The sequence below is a fragment of the Danio rerio genome, chromosome 15, assembly GCF_052040795.2.
Source record: "Danio rerio strain M-AB ecotype USA chromosome 15, GRCz13ab, whole genome shotgun sequence".
Taxonomy (NCBI): Eukaryota; Metazoa; Chordata; class Actinopteri; order Cypriniformes; family Danionidae; genus Danio; species Danio rerio.
In genome coordinates this window covers 45,461,535-45,488,761 of record NC_141035.1, presented here as the reverse complement: position 1 = coordinate 45,488,761, position 27,227 = coordinate 45,461,535, and the positions used below count along the sequence as shown (strand labels likewise).

Sequence of the window (27,227 nt, the reverse complement as noted above, 5' to 3'; positions counted from 1 at the left end):
AGAACAGAAAGTGAAAGTTTTCTTTCGGGGGCCATTTTGTGCCTGCACGTTCAACAGAAAGTTCGCGTATCAGGGACCATTTGTAAAAGATTCAACTGCATGTATGAACTCTGCCAGTTGCCTTAGTACACTTATTCTGATAAATTCGCAGCTGGAAAAAAATCTTAAATCTTAAGCGAGGAACATGGAAAAATCGCTACCGGCATGCAACCGTGGTAAGTAGCCTTGTCCGAATTAATTTCAAATAGGCTATCTGGCTTTGGCAAAATAAATCTCTTTGCATGCATACTGAATTATATTACTAAATGTGAAGAATAATTGTACGAAATAACCTAGAAAAGAACATGCTTGATAAAAAGTTCGTCTGTTTCCCGCGATAACTTTTGGCATCTAATGTAAATGGTAGGCTATGTAGCTAATATTAACTCAGGAGGACAGCATTAAAAACAGTCCAAAACTATCATTAGATTAGACAATTATCAATATTAATTATAATGTTTCATTATCACCAATTTTGGCAACATATACAGCAGAATAATATGTATAAGATAGAGTTGTAAAATTTCCAGTCTGGTTAACTTTTTTTTATTAAATATACACCCATACATTTTCATACTTGTATCTTTGCTGTGACAGTTCATTCCAAGAAAATAAGCATGGTCAGCTGTGTGTCTATGAAGAGATAGCAGTCCATGGGTCCACTTCTGTGAGTTAATGATGGAAACACACCATCTAACTACACACACAGGTAACATTTACTCATTTTGTTTTCATTGTCACATATGGCAGGTAATCCATAATGTGAAATACAGGCTGTCATTGCAATCGTACAAATGCTGTTGGTATGTGGCTGTTCTGGAACATGTTTAAATATAGACTTATGTGGGAATTTTAGATCATGCTCTTTTCTATTAATTTTGATAATTTCATAAGATTATAATAAAAAAAAACTGGTAATTTCCTAACACAATACACAAACACTGTGACACACACAAGCAATGGCATTTTTACATAAGAAAAGAATTACGATGCAGCCTTGATGGCTTAAATTATAAGTAACTAAGGATGCTTACCTGGGTCTTACCTGCCATCTCCTGAGCCCTCACGTTGTTTGCTGGAAATTTTGTAACATCACATTTCCATAAATTATAGCAATACATTCTATACAGTGCAGAAACAGAAAAGATTAGTTCATCTTAAGTCTTCAAATTTCGATTAATTCATTCAGCTTTGCATTATGGCTGCATCACCATCTCGATTGTGCATTATTTTCTAGTAATGCAATGGTCCATCTTCAATTATTCCTAATATATATTTTACAGCATACTTTACCCTAAGGTTGTGTGTCCAGCAAATAGTTTTTTGTTTGTTTTATTTTGTTATCTCATTATACCAGAGACAAGGTTTTATTATTTTTTTCCCCTCCAGCTTGTAATGTTAATGGGAGTCCTGAAAAATTAGAATTGCATCATGAGCTCTAAAGTATGTACATTCACCGGCCACTTTATTAGGTACACCTATCCAACTGCTTGTTACCGCAAATTTCTAACCAGCCAATCATATGGCAGCAACACAAAGCATTTAGGCATGTAGACGTGGTCAAGACAATCTGCTGCAGTTCAAACCTAGCATCAGAATGGGGAAGAAAGGTGATTTAAGTGACTTTAAACATGGCATGGTCTTAGAATTTCAGAAACTGCTGATCTACTGGGATTTTCACGCACAACCATCGTTGGGTTTACAGAGAATGGTCTGAAAAAGAGAAAATTTCCAGTGAGCGGCAGTTCTGTGGGCGCAAATGCCGTGTTGATGACAGAGGTAAGAGGAGAATGGCCAGACAGGTTCCAGCTGATAGAAAGGCAACAGTAGCTCAAATAACCACTTGTTACAACTGAGGTCTGCAGAAGAGCATCTCTGAACACACAACACGTCCAACTCCTGGAGTTCTCCTCATCACAGTGGTGGGCTGACAGAATCCTCCGGTCTTCTTCTCCCTCTTGGCCGAGCGTCTGCCAGCAGCATAACGCGCCATGTCATGAAGAGCAAATCATCTCAGACTGGTTTCTTGAACATGACAATGAGTTCACTGTACTCAAATGGCCTCCACAGTCACAAGATCTCATTCCACTAGAGCACCTTTGGGATGTGGTGGAACGAGAGATTCGCATCATGTATGTGCAGCTGACAAATCAGCAGCAACTGTGTGATGTTATCATGTCAATTTGGAGCAAAATGTCAGGAATATTTCCAGTACCTTGTTGAATCTATGCCACGAAGGATTAAGGCAGTTCTGAAGGCAAAAGGAGGTCCAATCTGATACTAGTAAGATGTACCTAATAAAGTGGCCGGTGAGTGTATTTCACAGTGCTCAGTGTTTGTTTTCATGCTCCTAGAGCTCAATAAGTAAACGCAAAGCATCCCACTTTCAAGAGAAAAAAAAAAATCACTGGACCACAGAAGAGCTTTAAAACACTCGCATATGGATTATTATCAGGTTGCTAAAAACATCTTGGCGGGGAACAGAAAGTAAGGCAGTTCATACCTTATAGGCAGGGCCAGATGGAATATGTAGACATTTTGTTGCTATTTCTGTACAGAATTTTGCAAAATATTTGTGGATTTATTTGGAATGATTTTAGGAATACAGTTAAAAAATAATTACTGTTAAACTTATTTAATGGTTAGAATTCAAATCTAATTTGATCCACTTGTTTGGTAAACAAAGCAAGTCTCCCATAATATATATCTTGCCAAACTGTATTGTAAAATAAATAATATAAACATTTGCTTATTACTTAATATCATGACAGAAATTAATAAAAAGTGATATATTTACATATACATAAGCAGAGCCGGAGCAAGCTGAACTGCCGCTCTAGGCAAAGGACGGTCATGCCGCCCTCAACCCTAAAATGAAAGCGGGGGGCTGTCGTGGACACCGCCCTCTTTATTCTGCCACCCTAGACGCGAATATAACTGAGGGCGCGGGTGGTGAGGGTAGTGTCGCGGACGCCGCCCTCTCTATTCTACCGTACTAGACGCAGATATAACTGAGGGCGCGGGTGGTGAGGGTAGTGTCGCGGATGCCGTCCTCTCTATTCTACCGTACTAGATGCGGATATAACTCAGGGCGCGGGTGGTGAGGGTAGTGTCACGGACGCCGTCCTCTCTATTCTACCATACTAGATGCGGATATAACTCAGGGCGCGGGTGGTGAGGGTAGTGTCGCGGACGCCGTCCTCTCTATTCTACCATACTAGATGCGGATATAACTCAGGGCGCGGGTGGTGAGGGTAGTGTCGCGGATGCCGTCCTCTCTATTCTACCGTACTAGATGCGGATATAACTGAGGGCGCGGGTGGTGAGGGTAGTGTCGCGGATGCCGTCCTCTCTATTCTACCGTACTAGATGCGGATATAACTCAGGGCGCGGGTGGTGAGGGTAGTGTCGCGGACGCCGTCCTCTCTATTCTACCGTACTAGATGCGGATATAACTCAGGGCGCGGGTGGTGAGGGTAGTGTCGCGGACGCCGTCCTCTCTATTCTACCATACTAGATGCGGATATAACTCAGGGCGCGGGTGGTGAGGGTAGTGTCGCGGATGCCGTCCTCTCTATTCTACCGTACTAGATGCGGATATAACTCAGGGCGCGGGTGGTGAGGGTAGTGTCGCGGACGCCGTCCTCTCTATTCTACCATACTAGATGCGGATATAACTCAGGGCGCGGGTGGTGAGGGTAGTGTCGCGGATGCCGTCCTCTCTATTCTACCGTACTAGATGCGGATATAACTGAGGGCGCGGGTGGTGAGGGTAGTGTCGCGGATGCCGTCCTCTCTATTCTACCGTACTAGATGCGGATATAACTCAGGGCGCGGGTGGTGAGGGTAGTGTCGCGGACGCCGTCCTCTCTATTCTACCGTACTAGATGCGGATATAACTCAGGGCGCGGGTGGTGAGGGTAGTGTCGCGGACGCCGTCCTCTCTATTCTACCATACTAGATGCGGATATAACTCAGGGCGCGGGTGGTGAGGGTAGTGTCGCGGATGCCGTCCTCTCTATTCTACCGTACTAGATGCGGATATAACTGAGGGCGCGGGTGGTGAGGGTAGTGTCGCGGACGCTGCCCTCTCTATTCTACCGTACTAGACGCAGATATAACTCAGGGCGCGGGTGGTGAGGGTATTGTCGCGGACACCGTCCTCTCTATTCTACCGTACTAGACGCAGATATAACTGAGGGCGCGGGTGGTGAGGGTAGTGTTGCGGACGCCGCCTCTCTATTCTACCGTACTAGACGCGGATATAACTGAGGGCGCGGGTGGTGAGGGTAGTGTCGCGGACGCCGCCTCTCTATTCTACCGTACTAGACGCGGATATAACTGAGGCCGCGGGTGGTGAGGGTAGTGTCGCGGACGCCGCCCTCTCTATATTCTACTGTACTAGATGCGGATATAACTGAGGGCGCGGGTTGTGAGGGTAGTGTCGCGGACGCCGCCCTCTCTATTCTGCCACCCTAGGCGGCCGCCTAGGTTGCCTCTATGGACTTGCCGGCCCTGTACATAAGTAAATAAACTGATTGAATGATTAAGAGTTTTTCATAATTTTTGTCTAGAAAAAAGCTGATTACAAATACTCAAAAGTAAGTAAACAGACTTTAAATCCATTTAACTAAAAGTCTGCTCATCTCTGACAGGATCACCAGCGTCCAGCTGTGTGTCTGTGAAGAGTCATCAGTCTATGGATCCACCGCTATGTTTTAATGATGGAAACACTACATCTGACTACAGGAACAGGTAATATATTTCTTATCTACATATGGTATCCACATTTTATTTACATTGTTATAACAGGGCTGGACATTTATAAGAGTATAATTGTGCGCTGTTCATACATTAGCTGTGGGTATTGGATACAGCTTTGCCTTTCTGCTTTGTGTGAGAGTCATGTTATTGATGACCTGAAGGCATTGTTTTTGAATGCTCTGTCTGTCACAGTTTAGTCCACTTCAAGAGAACAGGATCATCAGCTTCTAGCTGTGTGTCTGCGAAGAGTCATCAGTCTATGGATACACCACATTTTAATAATGGAAACACTACATCTGACTACAGATACAGGTAATATATTTAATATCTGTTATAACAGGGCTGGAAATCATAAGAGACTAATTGTAAGATGTTCAGAGACCAAGTGGTCTATGTTCTCCAACTCCATTGTTGATGCGGCTGTGTGGAGTTGTGGCTATCAGGCCTGTGGTGCCTGTCATGTCGGCAATTTACGCCCCCGGTGGTGGATACTGGAAGTAAGGGATGCCGTCAAGTTGAAGAAGCAGTTCTTGGCAGATTAGGTTGACCTGTAGGATTTCTGAGACAGATGATGATGAGGATGATGGGTATCAAAAGGCCAAGCATACAGCACAGGTGGTTGCGGAAACAAAAACTCAGGCCTGGGAAGAGTTTGGGGAGACCATGGAGGAAGACTACCAGTCAACCTTAAAGAGATTCTGGCAAACCGTCTGGTGCCTCAGGAAGGGGATGCTATTCCACACCGACACTGCTTACAGCAGAAGTCTGGAGCTGTTTACTGTACCTCGACTGGGGATGCTGTCAAACAATGGAAGGAATGCTTCGAGAATCTCCTCAATCCCACTGACATGTCTTTAATTGAGGAAGCAGAGACTGGGGATGCAGGGGTGGACTCTCCCATCATCCAAGCTAAAGTCACTAAGGTATTTCGCAGACTCTGCGGTGACAAAACAGCGAGGGTGAATGAGATACACCATGTGTATCTCAAGTCTCTCGATATTGTGGGGCTGTCTTGGCTGACATGCCTCTACAATATTGCATGGAGGTTGGGGACAGTACCTCTGGACTGGGCAACCGGAGTGGTGGTGCCCATTTTTAAAAAGGGGGGCCCGAGAATGTGTGTTCCAACTATAGGGGGATCACACTCCTTAGCCTCCCTGGATAAGTTTATGCCAGGGTACTGGAAAGGAGAATCCAGCCGATAGTTGAACCTGGGATCCAGGAGGAACAATGAGGATTTCCTTTAGGTCGTGGCACACTGGACCAGCTCTATACCCTCACCAGGGTGCTCGAGGGTTCATGTTTCGTGGACTTGGAGAAGGCATTCGACCGTGTCCCTTGTGGCATTCTGTGGAAGGTGCTCTGGGAGTATGTGGTCTTAGGTGCTCTATTAAGGGCTGTCTCGTTCTTGTATGAACAGAGTACGAGTTTGGTTTGCATTGCTGGCAATAAGTTAGACTTGTTTTCAGTGCATGTTGGACTCCAGCAGGGCTGCCCTTTGTCACCGGTTCTGTTCATTATTTTAATTGACAGGCTGATTGGTGCAGCAGCAGTAATGCACTTGATGTACCGGTTTATTGTTGTAAAAAAGGAGTCGAAAAGCAAAGCTCTCGATTTACTGGCCAATCTACTTTTCTACTCTCACCTACGGTCATGACAGAAAGAACAAGGTCTTGGATCAAAGCGGCCGATGAGTTTCTTTGGAAGGTGGCAGGGTGCACCCTCAGAGATAGGGTGAGGAGCTCTGTCACCAGGGAGGATCTTGGAGTAGAGCTGCTGCTCCTCCACATCGAGAGAGGCCAGCTGAAGTGGCTCGGTCGTCTGAATCGGCACAATTTTTTGTTGATCTCTTACTTTCAACTCTGATCTCATTGATGATCTTGAGTTATTTTCTAATCACTTCTCGCATGTTTGCAAATCAGACAGTGTTGTGGGCGTTTGTTTCTAGTGTAGTCATGCAGTGTTTATCTTCCTGTCACTGAACCATCATGCAGTTTTGTTCCACAGAACCAATCGAATGCTATCCCAGAGAATTGTGAAATGTGAAAACATTGGAGAACAGACAACTTAAAAAAACAAAAAAAACAAGTGTGTACTCAGCATAACATTTACGTTTATATCACATGTTTTTGAAGCATTGGTGAACCTAGAGGTGTGTTTCCCAGAATGTTTGCTTTACATGCAAATTAATGAGAATTTATTTCTACTGTACATTTACAAATGTTTCATTCATTTTTATTTCGGATTAGTCCCTTTATTCATCAGGGGTTGCCACAGAGGGATGAACCACCAACTTATCCAGCATTCTATGGATGCCCTTCCAGCTGCAACCCATACCCACCCATTCTCACACACACACTACGGACAATTTAGTCTTCCCAGTTCACCTGTACCACATGTGTTTGGACTTGTGGGGGGAAACCAGAGCACTGAAAGACCAGATGAAACCCACGCAAACATAGGGAGAACATGCAAACTCCACACAGAAATGCCAACTGACCCAGCCGAGGCTTGAACCAGCGACCTTCTTGCTGTGAGGTGACAGTGCTACCCACTGTGTCACCGTGCAGTCTCAAATGTTTCATGAATGAGTATAATTATGTTTATTACTACCTGTCAGGCATAGGCTGGTATAAGATTCTGGCGGTATGATAACCTTGGATCAAAATATCACGGTTTCATGGTTTGACGATATTGTGATTTAAAATATTTTGAAACGGTAAATATGTCAGGCTAATTAATTCAAATGAATCATTGACTTCTGCTGTCTTCATTAGTTTCTAAAACAGATTTCTTTACAATTTAAAACAGCATTTTTGGATATCTTTTCGGCTTAAGATACTGTTGTCCTAAAAAAACAACAACAGCAACAAAAACCTAAATAAACAATATACATTGGAAATGGTTATTGTCCCATGCCTACTACCTGCATATAAAGTCTGTTTTACAGAGATGTATGTCTACTCTCTCACAGTCCAGCACGCCTCAAGATAACAAGACCACCAGCTTCAAGCTGTGTGTCTGTGAAGAGTCATCAGTCTATGGATCCTCCGCTACGTTTTAATGATGGAAACACTAAATCTGACTACATACACAGGTAATATATGTTATAACAGGGCTGGACATTTCTAAAAGTCTAATTGTGCGCTGTTCATATATTAGCTGTTGGTATTGGATACAGTTTAGCATTTTGGCTGTGAATGAGAGTCATGTTATTGATGACCTGAAGGCATTGTTTTTGAATGCTCTGTCACAGTTTAATCCACTTCAAGAGAACAGGATCATCAGCTTCTAGCTGTGTGTCTGCAAAGAGTCATCAGTCTATGGATACACCACTACATTTTAATAATGGAAACACTACATCTGACTACAGATACAGGTAATATATGTTTAATTAGTTTTCGTTGTTAAATATGGCAGAACATTTATTAGAGTCAATAGCCCCTTTCACACATACACACCTTTCCGGAAAATTACCGGCAATTTTCCGGAAAGGTGTGTATGTGTGAACAGGCCCTTTCTGAAAATATCGGTAAGTTCGTTCTGGCTATTTTCCGGAAAAAGAAGTTGTAAGATTACCGGTAATTTGCCGGAAGGCTGCGCCGTGTGAAGGCAGAAGGACGATTGCCAGAAAGAGCATTTGCACGTCTAGAAGGTGCTGACGTGAGACTCCTGCTTTAGCCAATCAGAACAGTCAGAAGCATTCACGTCCGCGCGGTTTATGAGAATAAAAGCCTTTGGATATTTTACCAGACATATTTAGCTGCTAGATGTTAGTCAGATCACGTTTATATGTTCGTCTTAATGCCAACTGTGTAAAAAATTATCGATAAGATGCTTATGATAAGCCGTTGTTTGTTTACCTTTAAGCTTTGCGTGTGCCTGTGAAAGCACACACGCATTTTATGTACATCTCGACATGCAAAAGTTGTTCACAATACTGATCCATCCACAGAGTTTGTAATGTAATCAAATGTTTACAAATACAAGCCCAGCAGTTTAGAGGTAATTTCTGGTTAATGATGTCCGAATGTACCGTTTTTTTATAGTGGATATATGAATGTTCTTTTCCGGAAAAATTCCGTAACGGGGGGCGTTCCTGTGTTATTTATGAGGCATTAAGTTTGAATATTATAAATTCTCCTTTATAGAGCTGTGTATCAGTCTATGGATTCATCACTACATGTTAATGGTGCAAAAAACACTTTATCTAGCTACAGATACAGGTAATATTTTAATGGTGTTATGTATTCTATGTATATTCTGTATACAGTGCATACAGAAAGTATTCACAGCGCTTCACTTTTTCTGCATGTTTTTATGTTACAGTCTTATTCCAAAATGGACTAAATTCATTTATTTCCTCAAAATTATACGCACTATCCCCCATAATGTGAAAAAAAAGATTTTCTAAAATTGTTGCAAATTTATTAAAAGTAAAAAAGCTGAAAAATCGCCTGTACATAAGTATTCAAACCCTACCTCTAAATTGAGCTCAGGTACATTCTGTTTCCATTCCAATTGGGGGCTAATAATTCTGACTTCAACTGTATGTGCAATTTTTTTCAATAGGGACACTTTAAGGTTTTCAAAGCATCTCAATTGGGTTTAAGCCATGGTAAATAATTTAATGAACTGTCATGACTAAAGGAGTGATAATTTGTAAATATTTTGTTTTGCAGCCAAGATATCCTTAACATATTTAGATCAAATCTAAAGAATAAGTTCCGGTGTCTGTATGAGGGAGCAACGGAACAAGGTAACCCAAGACTCCTGAATGAGATCTACACAGAGCTCTACATCACAGAGAGTGAGAGTGGAGAGATCAGTAATGAGCATGAGGTGAGACAGATTGAGACACAATCCAGGAGATCAACAACAGAGGACACAGCGATCAAATGCAGAGACATCTTTACACCTTTACCTGGACAAGACAAAGCCATCAGAACTGTGCTGACGAAGGGAGTCGCTGGCATTGGAAAAACAGTCTCTGTGCAGAAGTTCATCCTGGACTGGGCTGAAGAGAAGGAGAATCAGGACGTCCAGCTCATATTTCCACTTCCTTTCAGAGAGATCAATCTGATGAAGGACAAAACACTCAGTCTGTCAGATCTCCTGCATGTATTTTTCCCTGAAACAAAAGATATTGACATTTTTAGTGACAAATATAAAATATTGTTCATCTTTGATGGTCTGGACGAGTGTCGTCTTCCTCTAAATTTCAAAAGCAATGAGATTCTACAACATGAGACCAAAACATCATCAGTGGACGTGCTGCTGACGAACCTGATTGTGGGGAATCTGCTTCCCTCTGCCCTCATCTGGATCACCTCCAGACCAGCAGCAGCAGATCTCGTCCCCTCTGAGTGTGTCCATCGAGTGACAGAGGTACGAGGCTTCAATGACCCTCAGAAGGAGGAATACTTCAGCAAGAGAATCAGTGATCAGAGTCTGGCCAATACAATCATCTCACACCTGAAGTCCTCCAGGAGCCTCTACATCATGTGCCACATCCCAGTGTTCTGCTGGATCTCAGCCACTGTTCTGGAGAAGATGTTGAGTGAAGCAGAGACTGCAGAGATCCCCAAGACTCTCACTCAGATGTACACACACTTCCTGATGGCACAGATCAACACCAAAGACGTGAAGTATACTGGAAAAAAAGACAAAGACGTGATCTTCAAACTGGGGAAACTGGCGTATGAGCAGCTGGAAAGAGGCAATGTGATCTTCTATGAGGAAGACCTGAGAGAGTGTGGCATTGATGTGGCAGAAGCTTCAGTTTACTCAGGATTGTGCACTCAGATCTTCAGAGAGGAGTTTGGCTTGTATCAGGGGAAAGTCTTCAGCTTTGTTCATCTGAGCGTTCAGGAACATTTAGCAGCTCTATATGTGCACCTCTTATTCACAAACCACAACAGAAATGTGTTTGAACCAATTACTAAACAAACTTTGCACTCCATGATCAGGAACTGGTTTAAACCCAAGCCATCAAAACAAGTTTCAATATCTGAGCTGCATCAGAGAGCTGTAGATGAAGCTCTACAGGGTAAAAATGGAGAACTGGACCTTTTCCTCCGGTTTCTTCTGGGTTTGTCAGTCGAAAATAATCAGATTCTCCTACAAGGGCTAACAAAACAGACAAGATGCTGCCCAGACAGCAAGGAAACAGCTGATTACATCAAGAAGAAGATCAGGACCACTCACTCTCCAGAGAAATTCATTAATTTGTTCTACAGTCTGAATGAACTGGGTGATCATTCACTAGTGAAGGAAGTAACGCACTATCTGAGATCTGGAACAATCAAAAAGTCCAGACTCTCTTCTTCCCATTGGTCAGCTGTAGCTTTTGTGCTTCTGACCTCAGAGGAGGAGCTGAATGAATTTGATTTCAAGACGTTTGTTGAAGGAAACAATAAAGCTGAAAATTTGCGCGTTTTTAAGAAACTTGTGCCGGTGATTAAAGAGGCCAGATTAGTTCAGTAAGTATCAAAGAGAACATTCACTTCAATGATAAAACTCAAAGAAACAAGCTTGTAAATTGTAAATATTAATTGCTAATTAAGACATTAAGAATTTAGTTGTCAATGTAGTTCTCTGCATTGTTTTTTCCCCATAAATAACCTTAGAATATTAGATATTTTATTGCTTTTGTTTTAGTATATAATGTTTACATCTCTTAATCTCACTGCAGATTGAGTGATTGTGGAATCACAAGTGAAGGTTGTGCTGCTTTGGCTTCAGCTCTGAGGTCAAACCCCTCACACCTGAGAGAACTCAATCTGTCTTGGAATAAACTGGGAGATTCGGGTGTGAGTCTTCTCTGTGCTGCTTTCAGGAAACCTCTCTGTAAATTGACGATATTGTGGTAAGATCACAAATGAATACTTTGATTTTGAAGAGTCTGCCATGTAAACAGAGACTTTTGATCTTAATCCAGTGGTTCTCAATTCCGGTCCAGTTAACACTCAAGGATTAGTTCATGGATCTTTCTGTTAACGAGTTGATTTGATTCAGGTGTGTTAAGTAAAGAAAAAACTTGCAGGGAACCGAATTGCGAGGACCGGAATTGAGAACCACTGCGACTAAAGTCATATTGGTAGAAAACACACATGGTATTAAGACCATGGAGACTTTTCGTCTCATCAATGTCCATTAAAACACCCCTCTCGCATCTGATGAAGTGTTTCTGAATTAAAACAAACCATTTCAAATGAAACACCCCACATTACATGAAACTCAGGAGGAAACATTGGATAATGTGGTGATCTAATGACATTAATTGACCTATGTACTAGGGCTGCATGATACTATGATAATATGCAATGTTGTTAAGTGTACTGAAACTTGTAATTTTGCCTATTTAAATGTAAAATTAATGTAAACGCAAGAAAAAAATATTTAAATTCAAAATATAATTGTTTAATAGAATTTTTGTTTAACTTGTAACACAGATTTCTTCATGTAAACAACATACCCACAATAAACCATCAAGATCCTGGCTTGACAGCCATATTTATGACAGAAATTAAAACACAGGCATGTTAATGACATTTAAATTTCAAAACAATCAATGCCAATAAAGAAAACATTGATTTCCATGTTGGATTCTAAGTGGACTGCAAAAAAATGCCAAAATACAGGAATTGCAGATATGGAAAATGAAAAATTATAATAATAAACTATAGAATACAAACTGTTGCACTCATTGTAAAGTTTTATTGCTGTGAGTTGAGAACATTAATTATAGAGTAGAAACAATTTTGCCTAATCCTCCTTTACATTCATCCAGTTGCTAAGACTAGGAGTATCCCGCAAGTGCACAGAGACTCCCCAAATGCCCGCAAATGAAGGATAATTTCTTGCAAACCGGTCGTTAAATGCATTGCACACCCCTCTCGCCCCTACTCAGATACGTCGCTCACTCCACCCCTGACACCCCTCAACGGGGCTGACACAGACACACACCCACACACACAGAGCGCTGCAGACGTTTTGGCCCCAACGGCCTTCCATACTGGAGCGACTCCCCTTAGATTCAACACGCATGATCACGTTCATCAAATTTGCTAAGCGTCCTAAACTAAGCGTCCTAAAGTATTACTGTATGTCACAAGGATTCTGACACAACAACGCGAAGCATACGCTTTCGTTGCGTTTAATGAGGAAACACGCTAAACTTGGAGGGCTCATGCTGAAAGGCAGAGTAATGCCCTGTCTTTGACATCTCGCGACTTCACCAGACGTTCTGAGTACATTTACATAAGACACCAATACTCCGATTTTAATATGATTAAGATAATACTCTTATTAAAATTCTACCGTGTAGCCTTAAAAGGAACCTTACCTTAAAGAAACACCGAGTCACGAAATGCGAAGGATTTTCTTTCTGTTCGCCATGCGGTATCAACTTACAACAGAAGTCGAAAGTTAAAAATGAAACACCCGAAATTGCATGAAAATCTGGATAACCTGTGATGCAACTAATTGTTTTATACTGGAACTTGCCTTCAAAAAGTGCTTCCTTGGTCTAATCCACATTTATTGCATGTTGAACACACGTCCACCACAACAGGAAGTAAAAAAAACCCTGAACTGCGTTAATTGCGTTAATTTTTTTTAACGCGTTAATTATTTAAAATTAATCGCATGCGTTAACGCGTTAATTTTGACAGCACTAACATATATATATATATATATATACACATACACACACTCACCGGCCATTTTATTAGGTACATCTTTCTAATTGTTCTTTAACAAATATTTCTCATCAGCCAATCAAATGGCAGTAACTCAAGGCATTTGGTCATGTAGACATGGTCAAGACGATCTGCTGCAGTTCAAACCGAGCATCAGATAAAGAGAAAATATCCAGTGAGCAGCAGTCCTGTGGGCGCAAATGTCTGGTTTGAGCTGATAGAAAGGCAACAGTAACTCAAATAAGCACTCGTTACAACTGAGGTATATAGAAGAGCATCTCTGAACGCACAACACGTCCAACCTTGAGGCAGATGGGCTACAGCAGCAAAGAGCATTCACACATCCATTCCAAAATACCGGTAAATTCTGACATCATTCACCACAAATGAGCTTTAAACGGCTGCGCTTGTATTTGTAAACATTTGACTAAATTACAAACTCTGTAGATGATCAATATTGTGAACAACTTTCGCAGGATCACTTTCGCATGTCGAGATGTTCATAATATGTGCGTGTGCAGGCGCTCACAGGCTGTTCCAGAGGCACACGCACAGCTTGAAGGTAAACAAACAACGGCTTATCATAAGAGTCTTATCGATGATCATTTACACAGTTGGCATTAAGAAGAACATATAAACGTGATCTGACTAACTTCTAGCAGCTAAATGTGTCTGGAAAAATATTCAAAGGCTTTTATTCTCACAAACCGCGCGAACGTAAATGCGTCTGACTGTTGTGATTGGCTAAAGCAGACGTCTCACGTCAGCACGTTCTAGACGTGCACGCGCTTATTACGGGAATCTTCCTTCTGCATTCACACAGCGGAGCATTCCGGCAAATTACCGGTAATGTTACAACTTCTCTTTCCGGAAAAAAACCAGAACGAATTTACCGGTATTTTCAAAAAGGGCCTGTTCACACATACAACCTTTCCGGAAAATTGCCGGCAATTTTCCGGAAAGGTCTGTATGTGTGAAAGGGGCTAATGTAGAACTATAGATATGTAAAGAGCGACAAGTAGAATAGCCAGCGTGGGGCCAATATAACTTTATTTTTATTTGAAATGAAAACTAAGAAAATGTTATAATTATTAAAATAATAATAATAATAATAATAATGATAATAATAATAATAAATAATAAAAACACCCACCCCATCCTCTTTCAGCAGTTCGCTCATCTGAGACCTACAACACTGTACATTGAGGGTACTTATAATAAGTTTCAAATAAAGATGTAAATAAAAAAAGACTTAATGTCAAAAACTCCACAATAATTTCAGACTTCCTCATCTGATGTGGAGAGACCAGTTTGTCTGAGCGCAGCCTTTAGGAGGTGGATCTCAAGTCTGGCCTTGGTTTGCTGCAGTTTGGTCAGAGTCAGTTGTTCCTCTGCCAGATGAAGCTGTGCTTCTGCCCTTTCAGTCTCTTTTTGCAATTGTTGAAAGAGATTCAAAAATCAGTCATTGCCATTCTTTGCATTTTTTTTTTGTTATTCTGTAATCATTGCGTGCATCACTAATAAATATTCTTAAAAGAAAAATCTTTTCCATTGTGATGATATATATATATATATATATATATATATATATATATATATATATATATATATATATATATATATATATATATATATATATCAATTAGTGACGGAATAAAATTGATTCTTTCTACTTTGCTGTAGGCCTATACTGAAAGGCTGAATACGTTAAAGCCTATACTCACTATAGCCTGACGGATGAACAATTAAAATTAAAACCTTATAAATAAATAGTATATCTCGTAAGATATTGCATGATCCAAAAATAGTATTATTTAATAAATTTTTTCGGTTTCCATTACATTTTGGGCATGAAATCCATGCTAAATGCACCCTTCTGATGGAATCAGTTTAATCAATGTTTCCCTTCGGTTGGGGAACTTCAGTGCCATAGAGTGGATTGATTGAATCCACGAAATGGGAGGATTCGGTTCAGAAGCCGCTTGTCTGAAAGAGTATTGAATGGGCCAATGAATGCAATGATTTGGCAGCGTAAGCTTGCACAGGTGTACTTCATTGCCAATTATCCCAGCATATAAGCACACCTGGAGCGAGCAGACGCCATCCTTTTCGCTTCAGAGACTTTCTGATCGAGTCGATGAGGGTTCCTCCTGCTGTGACCAGTGATTCTGAGCGAACAAGAGCATTCTCCCGGTCCAGAGTGTGTACACGCAGCGGCAGACGGTCGAGCTGGGTTTCTCCCTTGCCTGGCGTTCTTTGGGTCCGGTCCTCCAGAGCGGTGCGTATAAAGTTGCAAACTTCACAGAAAAAGCAACACAGTCGTGCAGCACGTCCTTTTCAGGACGGCGCTCCGACTGTGCGTTTCTGGATGCGGTGGTTTCCTGTCCTCGGATGATGGGCACGGGCACTGCGTTACATGCCTGGGGGATCCAGCATGTTAATGCGCTGCTCGCGGGCAGTTCATGTCGTCATTGCGATGCCATGACTGTTGCGCAGTAAAGATCGCGGCTAGCCTTTGCAAAAGGGCGAACCACCCCAGTTGTCCCCTGCTCTGCAGCGGGCACTCGGGCAGATCTGAGGGTTTCAAGCGAGAGATAATCCGTCGCCCAAGGGCCCGCGGACCTCCCGCTCCTCTAAGCGCTCCATCCAAGCTTCGGGCGGGGAGCAATCCGTCTAACAGATGGTAGCCCTTACGCCCGATGACACCGGAGACCAGACGTCCACCGCGGCATCGGAGGGTGGGCTTTCATTGTCCGATGATGATCCAGACCTGCTCGCCCCCTTCGGGCTGGTGAGCGCTGTCACTACGGATCCTGAAACGGACATATTAGCCGTGCTTTCCCAGGCTGCTTCGGACCGACTAGAGGGGCGTTCCCTTCTTCCCGGAGGTGCACAGTAGGCTCACACGGTCTTGAAAAGCACTTTTTTCTGCTCGTGCTGCGTGTCCCTCCACTCTCACCACTCTTGACGGTGGAACAGCCAGGGGGGATGTGGCGATTCCTCAGGTTGAGTGCGCGATGGCGGTAAATCCGCACGGCGCCTCTTCTTGGCGGGGTCCGCCTCGTCTCCCATCCAAAGCCTGTAAGTTATCTACCTCCCTCGGAGCTAGAGCTTACATAGCTGCGGGCCAGGCTGCTTCCGCCTTGCAGGCGATAGCCACCTACCAGTGCTACCTAGCGTAGGCGCTGGCCGAGCTGCTCGAGGGTGGGTCCAACCCAGGCTTACGAGCTTCGCACCGCCGCCGACTTAGCTCTTCGGACTACTGAGTCCGCTGCGTGTGCGTTGGGGAGGATGATGTCCACATTAGTGATCCAGGAGCGCCACCCCTGGCTGATATGCGACAAAGTCGACAAAGTCCGCTTTCTTGACTTTCCCCATATCCCAAGCCAGGTTCGGCAACACCGTCTGTGAATTCACCCAGGAATTCAAGGCGGTGAGAGAGCAGTTGATGGGTGATGTCTTATCGGCGGTCCGTAGCCCGCTCCGCCCGCCGTGCCATTCATACCTGCTCCTCGCCGAAGGCACCCGCCTACGAGAGCTGCTCCGCCCCCGCACACGCCTCTGGCGAAGCGAGCGCATCGGGCACCTCGGAAGCAGGCAGCCCCCCTGCCCAGAACGCCGCTAAGTCTGGCAACGGACTGCGAAGCGTCCCTGGGACAGGCCATCTGGAGAAGAGGGAACTTGCTCTTTCCCCGCTGGAGGGCGAGGCCCCATTTCCAACGGCACTTTTTACTGCCATGAAAACATTATGAAAGGGCACTTTTCACTTCCCCGGATGTGACAGCCCGAAATCTGCCAGTCTGGGACGCTATGCTTTCTAGCTTGCAGATTCGGTGCGTTTCGCCAGTGGCTCATGAGCGCTGGGAGGACGGTCTCCTTTCTCCCACCCCTCGAGCCTCCCCTCCAGAGCTCGGGTGCGGAGTGAGAGCAAATATCTCACCTCCAGCTTTTCCGTGGGACCCGCGCGCTTCCCGGATCAGCACACCCACTCCGCGCTGCCCCACTGCTGGTACGTCAGCGATTGTAGCGATGAGTCCATTAGCGGGAGCTCTGCCTGTCTGGTTAGCGCAGGCCAGCTCTTTGCGGTGGCTCATACGCACAATCAGACTCGGCTATGCGATTCAGTTCGCGAAACGGCCCCCCAAGTCGCGGGTGTGTATTCACCAGGGTCCGCCCCCTGTCCGCCCCTGTCTTGCGAGAGGAGATTGCTGTCCTCCTGGCGAAGGATGCAAATCGAGCCGCTCCCTCCAGCCGAGATGGAGAGCGGGTTTTACAGCCCACACTTCATCGTGCCCAAAAAGAGCGGTGGGTCACGGCCAATCCTAGATCTGCGCGTTTTGAACCGCTGCCTGCACAAGCTGCCGTTCAGAATGCTCACGCAGAAGCGCATCCTCCGGTGCGTTCGTCCTCTGGGTTGGTCTGCAGCATTAGACCTGATGGACGCGTATTTCCATGTCTCCACTCTCTACTCGCCACCGTCAGTTTCTGCGGTTTGCGTTTGAAGGTCAAGCTTGGCAATACAAAGCCCTCCCCTTCGGGCTCTCTCTGTCTCCGCGGGTCCTCACCAAGCCCGCGGAGGGTGCCTTAGCGCCCCTTCGGCTCGCGGGCATCTGCATACTCGATCTCTTTACGACTGGCTGATTTTTGCCCTCTCTCGGAGCAATTGATTATGCACAGAGACAAAGTGCTCCGGCACTTCCACCTGTGGGGGTTTCAGGTCAACCGAGAAAAGAGCAAACTCGCCCCCGTGCAGAGGATCTCTTCTCTCGGGCTGGAGCTGGACTCGGTCACCATGGCAGCGCGCCTCTCCGGAGAGCGCGCTCAGCTGATGCTGTACTGTCTGAGAGAGCTCGACAGTAAAATAGTGGTCCCACTGAAACAATTTCAGAGGCTCCTGGGGCATATGGCATCCGCAGCCGCTTCTGCCGCTCGGATTCCTCTATATGAGACCACTTCAGCACTGGCTTCACGATCGAGTCCCCAGACGCGCATGGCACGCGCGCACACCGAGTCTCTGTTACTGCGCTGTGTCGCCGCGCCCTCAGCCCTTGGAGCGACCCCTCGTTCCTACAGGCCTGGGTGTCTCTAGAACAGGCGTCCAGTCTTGTTGTCGTTTCAGCAGACGCTTCCAACACGGGCTGGGGGGCTGTGCGTTGCGGGCATGCGGCTGCGGACCAGTGGAGAGGTACCCAGTTGCATTGGCATATCGTCTGGAGCTGTTGGCAGTGTTCCTCGCTCTCCACCGTTTTTTTCCGGTGCTGGAGCGGCAACACGTGCTGGTCAGGACGGACAGTACGGCGGCGGTGGCGTATATCAGCCGTATGGGGGTATGCGCTCTCGCCGCATGTCTCAGCTCGCCCACCGTCTGCTCCTCTGGAGTCATCCGCGGCTGAAATCGCTGCACGCCTATATAAATATTCATATTCAGCATATTCAGGCAAGCTCAACCGTGCAGCCGATGCACTCTCACGGCAGCCTTACATCCTGGAGAATGGAGACTCCACCCCGAGTCTATTTAGCTGTTATGGGCGCGATTCGGGGAAGCCCAGATCGATCTGTTGCTTCCCCCGAGATCGCTCATTGCCAGTTGTTCTTTCCCTGACCGAGTGCTCTCGGCACGGATGCACTGGCTTACAGCTGGCCTCGGGGCATGCGCAAATACGCGTTTCCCCCAGTGAGCCTGCTCGCGCAGTTACTGTGCAAGGTCAGGGAGGACGAGGAACAGGTTGCTGGTTGCACCCCTCTGGCTCAACCGGACCTGGATGTCAGAGCTCTCCCTCGCGATAGCCCTCCCCTGGCAGTCCCTTCGAGAGAGCACCTACTCTCTCAGGGACAGGGCACCATCTGGCACCCTCGCCGATCTTTGGAGGTCATTAGATGCGAGGAAGACTTAGGTAACCTCCGATTGCGGTGGCTAATACCGTCACTCGGGCTAGAGCCCCCTCCCCGAGCACGCCTATGCCCTGAAGTGGAGTCTATTCACTGAATGGTGTGTCTCTCGCAGAGAAGACCCCCGTAATTTGCCAGATCAGCGTTGTGCTTTCTTTACGCCGAGAGAAGCTGGAGGGCAGGCTGTCGCCCTCCACACTCAAGGTTACGTGGCTGCCATCTCCGCTCTCATAACGCGGTGGCTGGCAGCACCGTGGGAACGCATAACCTCATCATCCGGTTCCTCAGGGGCGCTAAGCGAATTAATCCACCCCGCCCCCTCTCATGCCCTCTTAGGATCTAGCCCTCGCTACACAAGCCGCGTTAGATCCCTTCGATCCTCGACTCAGTATCTTTCTGTCCCCGAAGACAGCTCTGCTGGTCGCGTTGATATCGATTAGAGGGTCGGGGACCCGGAGGCATTTTTCAGTCAGTGACTCGTGCCTGTAATTGGGCTGGCTTTCTCTCACGTCCTGAGACCCCGCCCGCGATATGTGCCCAAGGTTCCTACCACTCCGTTTTAATACGAGGTAGTGAGCCTGCAAGTGCTGCCCTCGGAGGAGGCAGACCCAGCCCTTCTTATTGTCCAGTTCGCGTTTTGCGTATTATCCGGACCGCACTCAGAGTTTAGATCATCTGAGCAGCTCTTCGTCTGTTATAGCGGTCGGCAGCAGGGAAGTGCCGTACCAAAATAAGTTTCCACTAGATTGTGGATGCCTTTCTTTCACTATCAGAGCCGAGGTGAGCCGCGTCCCCCGAGAGCGTGTGCGCACTCCACTCGGAGCTTCGCATCCTCTCGAGCGCGCGCACGCGGCGCCCCTCTAACAGACATCTGTAGAGCTGCGGGCTGGGTGACACCCAACACATTTGCAAGGTTTTACAATCTGCGAGTGGAGCCGGTTTCCTCAAGGGTATTAGGTAACCCTTGGTGATTGAGGAAACAATTCGGTAGGGTGTTGAAACACGATTGCTGCGCCATTTTCCCTAACACGGAGATACGTGCGCCTTTTTATCTGTCAGTAAAGTTCCCCGTCAGGTGAGCCCTGCAGATTCCTCCGTGGCCCCCAGCACTGACTCAGCGGAGGAGTCACTTGCTGGCCCACTACGTTGTAGGTCTGCCCGCTGGTCAGCCCGCGTTTTGGGTAAAGGTGCCTGCTATGCGTGATCCCCACTAGGCGATCCCATATGCTTATTCCGCCACGGTTAAGTTCCCCCCCCCTGGGCGGACCCGTGTCTTCCCTCTCCGCTAACCACTCTTTTGCTATGCGTACTCCCCCTTTTTAGGGCTAGTCCATATGTAAATTCTGCCATCTATCCCCCCTTGGGTAACGGATGGCCTCCGCAGCGTCCTCCCTATCGGGATTGCATGCTTCCCAACGTACTGTCGTATTTTCCTAGAATTATCTAGATGCTCACGACTTCCCAAAAATATATCTAAATCCGTAAAACTTCTGTTGAAGTAGGATAAATTAGGGCCAGGGACACGTTGGAGGACCGCGCCTCCCATGATGTGAGTGCGTCACGCTTGCTTGACAATCCCCTCATCGGGGGCGTTGGTAAGGTGCAGTCATTATGGCGCTTTCCATACTTCTCCCATTTCGTGAATTTCAATCAATCCACTCTATGGCACTGAAGTTCCCCAACCGAAGGGGAACGTTCGAGGTTACAGAAGTAACCCTTCGTTCCCCGAGGAGGGGAACGGAAGTGCCATACTCCGTCGCCATAATGACTGTCCCTTAGCTGTTTGAAAGTCTCTTCAGCTTAAAAGGATGGCGTCTGCTCGCTCCAGGTGTGCTTATATGCTGGGATAATTGGCAATGAAGTACACCTGTGCAAGCTTACGCTGCTAATTCATTGCATTCATTGGCCCGTTCAATACTCTTTCAGACAAGCGGCTTCTGAACCGAATCCTCCCATTTCGTGGATTTCAATCAATCCACTCTATGGCACTTCCGTTCCCCTCCTCGGGGAACGAAGGGTTACTTCTGTAACCTCGAACGTTTTTTGGATCAAAGTGATCCAGATCCTACAAAAAATGTATGAAAAATCCAAACTAAAGGTTTGATCCGGATCAAAACCAAGATTGGATTACGTGATCTAGTCCGATTATGTAATCCGTTTTTTCTTTTTAAAAACCCATTTTCAAGATTTGATCCAATCCCTTATCCAAAATCCTAGTGGATTACTTTTGAAAAACCGGGCCCTGGTGCTACTCCTGTCAGCTAAAAACAGGGAACTGAGACTGCAATTCACACAGGCTCACTAAAACTGGACAATAGAAGATTGGAAAAACGTTTCCTGATCTGATGAGTCTCGATTTCTGCTGCGACATTCGGTAAGGTCAGACTTTGGCGTCAACAACATGAAAGCATGTATACAATTTGGACCAAAATCTCTGAGTAATATTTGCAGTGCCTTGTTGAATCTATGCCATGAAGGATTAAGGCAGTTCTGAAGGCAAAAGGAGATCCAACCCAGTACTAGTAAGGTGTACCTAATAAAGTGGCCGGCTGATTATTTAAATAAAAAAAACTATGTAAAGGTGCAAACTTTACTGATTCTAATTGGCTGCTGTCTGTCATTTTCCTTTTCTGTCTCCAAGCAGTGGTGTTTATTTTCAGCTTTAGGTTCAAAAACAGCCTCTACTGGAGAGGCGGAGATAAAGATAGTAAAGGCCACATCTGATTGGTCAGATATGGATCAACAACCTATACATGCAGCACACAAATGTTTGGCACAAAAAATATTTTATTTATTTCACTTTGTGATATGGATATTGCATATACTATTTATGATTGTTTTCGATATATAGTGGAGCCCCGAACTATAACATGTAAAATGGGAATATATAAGGACCATTCTAAAAGCAACTCATAAAAACACCTTAATCATTTTATTGCCATATTTAGATTAGGGTAAAAAATTTGATTACTGATGTTCATGTAAACATAGTGACTGTTCTCTACAGGTTGTGGGATTGTGGAATCACAAGTGAAGGTTGTGCGGCATTGGCTTCAGCTCTGAGATCCAACCCTGAACACCTGAGAGAACTGGTCCTGTCCTGGAATAAACTAGGAGATCTGGGTGTAAAGCTTTTCTGTGGTGCTCTTCAAGATCCTAATTGTAAGCTGGAGAAACTGTGGTAAGGTTTTCTCTTTGTTAATCTGAAGAGTAAATACAGGTTGGCGTTGTGTTTTCTGCATGCATGACTGGACATTTTATCTGAATCATCTCCACAAGAGTCACTTGATTGTTGCACAACAAGGGGGAAGGGGAAGGGCTAAGGGGTAGAATTGGGATTGGGCTCTTTTTCAAACAGAAACACTGAGGGCTCTATTTTGACGGTCCATGCGCAGGGCGCAAACGCTTTCAGGACGTGTCAGAACGCATTTTTGCTAATTTAAGGATGGGAAAATCCGCTTTGCGCTGTGGCGCATGGTCTAAAAGGGTTGAGTTTGTTTTCTTAATTAGTTATTGGTGCGTTTTGAGAATAAACCAATCAGAGTCTCATCTCCCATTACCTTTAAGAGCCAGCTGCGTCGCGCCATAAGCGCATTTGCTATTTACAGGACGTAAAGTAAGTCTAAGTGGAAAACCTGAGCATTTCACTAGCAAACAGTTAACAGTTTTTTATAACAAAACAGTTAAACAGAGCATCTACTGCGTGAGAATGAGAGATAATGGATCACTTTCACTTTCGCTTTAGCTCTTGTGGATAGGGAAACCTTTACACACAGACATCAATTAGTCTATAAATAATTAATTTCGTTTGTTAAGCGCAAATATTCGTTTCAAAACTATTTCTAAATTCAGTTCTAATTTCCAGCAAACGAATAAATGAATAATAATAACAAAATGAGCTATATAGAGATATGAGTTATATCCTAAAACACATGCTGTGCCCCATATGGTCTAAAACCTGACAGGTGGGCAAATTTAAGCTTGTTTTTAATAAAACAAATATAAATATGGATATAATAAATAATACTGCTAATAATAATAACATTATACAAAAGCAAATTGTTATGAATGAACTGAAAAAGCCTCCTGAGATGAAGAAGGCAAAAAAAGTGATTTTTCATATTTATGTAGGCTAGAAAATAATGTTTTGTAATATTTTAATCCTTTATATTTATATTCTATATCTATTCTTATTATATCCTATATATATCCTTAATATTAAAATTTTTTCATATGTAAAGATATTTGCCTATTGCTCTCTTGTGCGTATTAAGCAGTGCGTAAATGAGGCGCAACTCTGCGCTGGAGTTTATACCGGGTTTGTTTTGGTCTAATGAAAAATCTATTATAGTTTCTCAAAATAGCAACGCGCCAGCAGTGCGCCTCAGAACGCCTTCCTTTTATGACCAGAACGCCTATGGGCGCACATATGAGCGCTAATGCATTTGCTATTTAAACAGCGTAGCGCAACGCCTCAAAACGACTCTTGCGCCAAGCTGAAACTAGCAAAACACTATTGCGCCGCGCCTTGCGCCACACTATGCCGGGTTTATGATAGGGCCCTGAACATTAACATGCATAAATCTCATTCTCTGTAGCTATATCTGGCAGTGCATGAAATTACAAAAAAGTAAAGACACTGCCTCAATTCACAAAATGTTTTTTTCTTCAGGTTGAGAGATTGTGGTGTCACTGCTGAAGGTTGTGTTGCTTTGGCTGCCGCTCTGAAATCAAACCCTAATCACCTGAAACATCTCAGTTTGTCAGAGAATTGCCTTGGAGGTTCTGAAGTGCTAATACTTTCAGATCTGCAGGACAAATCACCGTATATACTAAAGGAGCTATATTATTGTGAGTATATTTTTTTTCTTAAAGCTTTTAAAGGGTTAATGCACTGCTTATAGTAAAATTTTCTGAGGTCCAATTATAATGATAGCAAGATTTTTCTTTTTGCATAAAATAAATTCTGAACTGAACTTTCTGTGTTGATTTTGAATCCCCAGACGTTTTAACAAGTGTGTATCCTTAAAGACTGTGAAAATGATTGGCTGAATCTTTCACATATTCAAATAAGTCATAACAAAAATGTTCATTGTTAAAAATGTCAGTCTGTGAAATTCGGATTCTAAACCCAAATTTGCAGACCAAGGGCCTCATGTACGAAGACTTGCGTTGAAATCATACTAAAACATTGCGTACACACAAAGCTGTAAATGTTTGGTACCCTTTCGAAAGGGTACCAAAAACGAGAAAGGGTAACAAAAGGTGGAGCTACATGCGCAGCTGAACGCTGATTGGTTACAGAGATACGTCACGAGCTTGTGGAGCTAGACAGAATGTAAACAAAGGATCCGCCATATTCTAATGCACAGCCGAGAGATTACATGGATATACTATATGCATATAATAACGAGCCATGGATGACCCGAGCTCAAACAAACCTTTTCGTCGTCTTGTTGAACAGACACAAAGCCAAGAAGAAAAATCTGCCGTGTCCTGTTATTGCTTTACGAGCCCGTCTAAAAGTGTGAGCGGTATTCGCTTTCTTCCGGGAGCTTGCGATCACGTCTATATTTGATATAACAAACTTCTTGAGCTGATGATAATAACGTGTGCTTGATTATTGAAGTGTTTCCATCATCTGTTCCATGAATATTGAACAGGACAGGCACGAAAGTGAAGCGTGGAACAGAAGGAGGAGCCCAACAAAACTCAGGATCAAAATTGTTTTAGCAACCTGAATCATGAACAAACTGCCATGTTTATCTTCGCCTTTTGGACTATTATGAACTGGAAATGAGAAAATGACTCTCCAACAGAGCTTACATGTGCTGCTAAAGACTATACAGACACAGATGAGAGGTTTTCACTGACTGTGGGCTGTATGTTGCGTGTGTTTTTGAACTCAAATAAGGACTTAATGTATGCTGTGTGTAATTTTTCTGTAATTGGTAACATATCGGAGACTGTAAGGGTCTGTATGCGTTCTTTTATGATGCATTTATATATTTATTTAATATAATTGGAGACGTTACAGTAGCCTATATCGCACGGTCATTGATCTGCAGTTATAATTAAATCCTGTTCATAGAAAAGTTAGTAATAAACATTTATAAACAAGTATTTGTGTATAAAGCATCTGTTTTGTGAGAAGTGCTTCTCATATTATATGTAAGCGACCCGTACAGCTTTACTGTAGACATTTATTCGAGCAAGCATGACGTCGACTTAAACTTTCTGTCATACACCATGCCCACCAAAAGGGTACCCTTGGTAATGGAAATGCAAGACTGATAAAGGTGACCCGTACCGAACCGTACCGTACTGAACCAGTCAGTGGAAACAAGCCATAAATGAGTAAATGGATCAGGATTCCAATGAATATTCGATCACACTTTATTTTGATGGTTTGTTAAATTTAAGTTACATTGCATATACATGTCAACTAATTAGATCTCATTAGATCAGGGGTCACCAACATGGTTCACATGAGTTGCCTGCAGGCCTGTTTTAGAAAATAGCTCACCATAGCACCACATATAAGTAAGCTGCATCTAATATTCAATAGGTATTCTTTTTTATTCACACTTGCATTGGTGTAAATTTGAAAATTACTTTAAGTTATATATTCAAAAATCTTTAAAAACAATTTCAGACAAATGAAGTGTTGCATACTGATATTTATCTAACTTGTTAAATCATTGCTGACAACTTCTGTGAGAAATCATTAACATGATAATATGTTAATAACATGTCATAATAGCATGTAATAATAACAAATAATTAAAAGTAAATTCAGAAAAATGTGTTATTTAATAACTGGTAGCCCTTCACACTAATCAGTACCCAAAAAGAAGCTCTCAGTTTCCAAAAGGTTGGTGACCCCTGCATTAGATTATATGTATACCGTTAGGGTTGGGTTTAGGGTGAGTTTACATGTACTTGCAAAGTTTCTCATAGTCAGTTAATGTCTGTTGAAGAGCAGTATCAGCAGATATTAAGCAGGCAGTCTAATACTCAAATAGACCATCAAAATAAAGTGCTACCACATATTGTAATCCACTATACTGTAGATCTTTTTTGTTTGTTATTCATCTATCACAAGTTTGCTCATGTTTCTGACTAATGTGAATATCCAAATACTTATTAAATAAGCTGTGTGTGTGTGTGTGTGTGTGTGTGTGTGTGTGTGTGTGTGTGTGTGTGTGTGTGTGTGTGTGTGTGTGTGTGTGTTTGATATATTGCAGGACTCTTGGTTTTTAGTTTGCTCTGGGTATGCTGATGGCGAATAAAAAGAGAGATGTCAGAGAAATTCAACCAACACACACTGAAGACATGGCACAGTGATAACGCTAATGTATTGCTTTGTAACTATGATCATGTGGCCTCTTTTTGCTGGTATTTCTATCATAATACTTGCATTCCTATTGATATTACTTTCTTATTATAATAAGAGTGGAATATATTTAAAACTCTGTTTATATTTATACAGGTCATGTACATTTTAGGCTCAGGATTATTGAGGGACTGTCTTTTCTCCTTTATACCAGCAGAGGGCGACAAAAACCTACCGTTTATTTTAGCATCGTTTTGTGCAGTTTAAAAATAATTGTGAAGACTGATTTCATATATATATATATATATATATATATATATATATATATATATATATATATATATATATATATATATATATATATATATATATATATATATATATTTAACTATTTTATATGTAATAGTACTAATACACGTTTTCCCAGTCTAAATGCTAGCTTAGTGGGGTTTGTTGTCATGGTGCCTTAAGGGAAAATACATTCAAGGGGCCTTACT

General features: G+C 43.6%; 1 protein-coding gene across 1 annotated transcript; it reads left to right on the top strand.

Moving 5' to 3' along the window:
• si:ch211-181d7.1 lies at positions 1–26,863 on the top strand. The gene is made up of 11 exons (NM_001444630.1): positions 1–215; positions 637–748; positions 4,695–4,794; positions 4,996–5,115; positions 7,778–7,900; positions 8,060–8,182; positions 9,486–11,285; positions 11,498–11,671; positions 22,402–22,575; positions 24,067–24,245; positions 26,642–26,863. Coding segments are annotated over exons 2-11 (2,829 nt in total). The 5' UTR covers positions 1–215; positions 637–714; the 3' UTR covers positions 26,644–26,863.
• Positions 26,864–27,227: the final 364 nt, after the last annotated feature.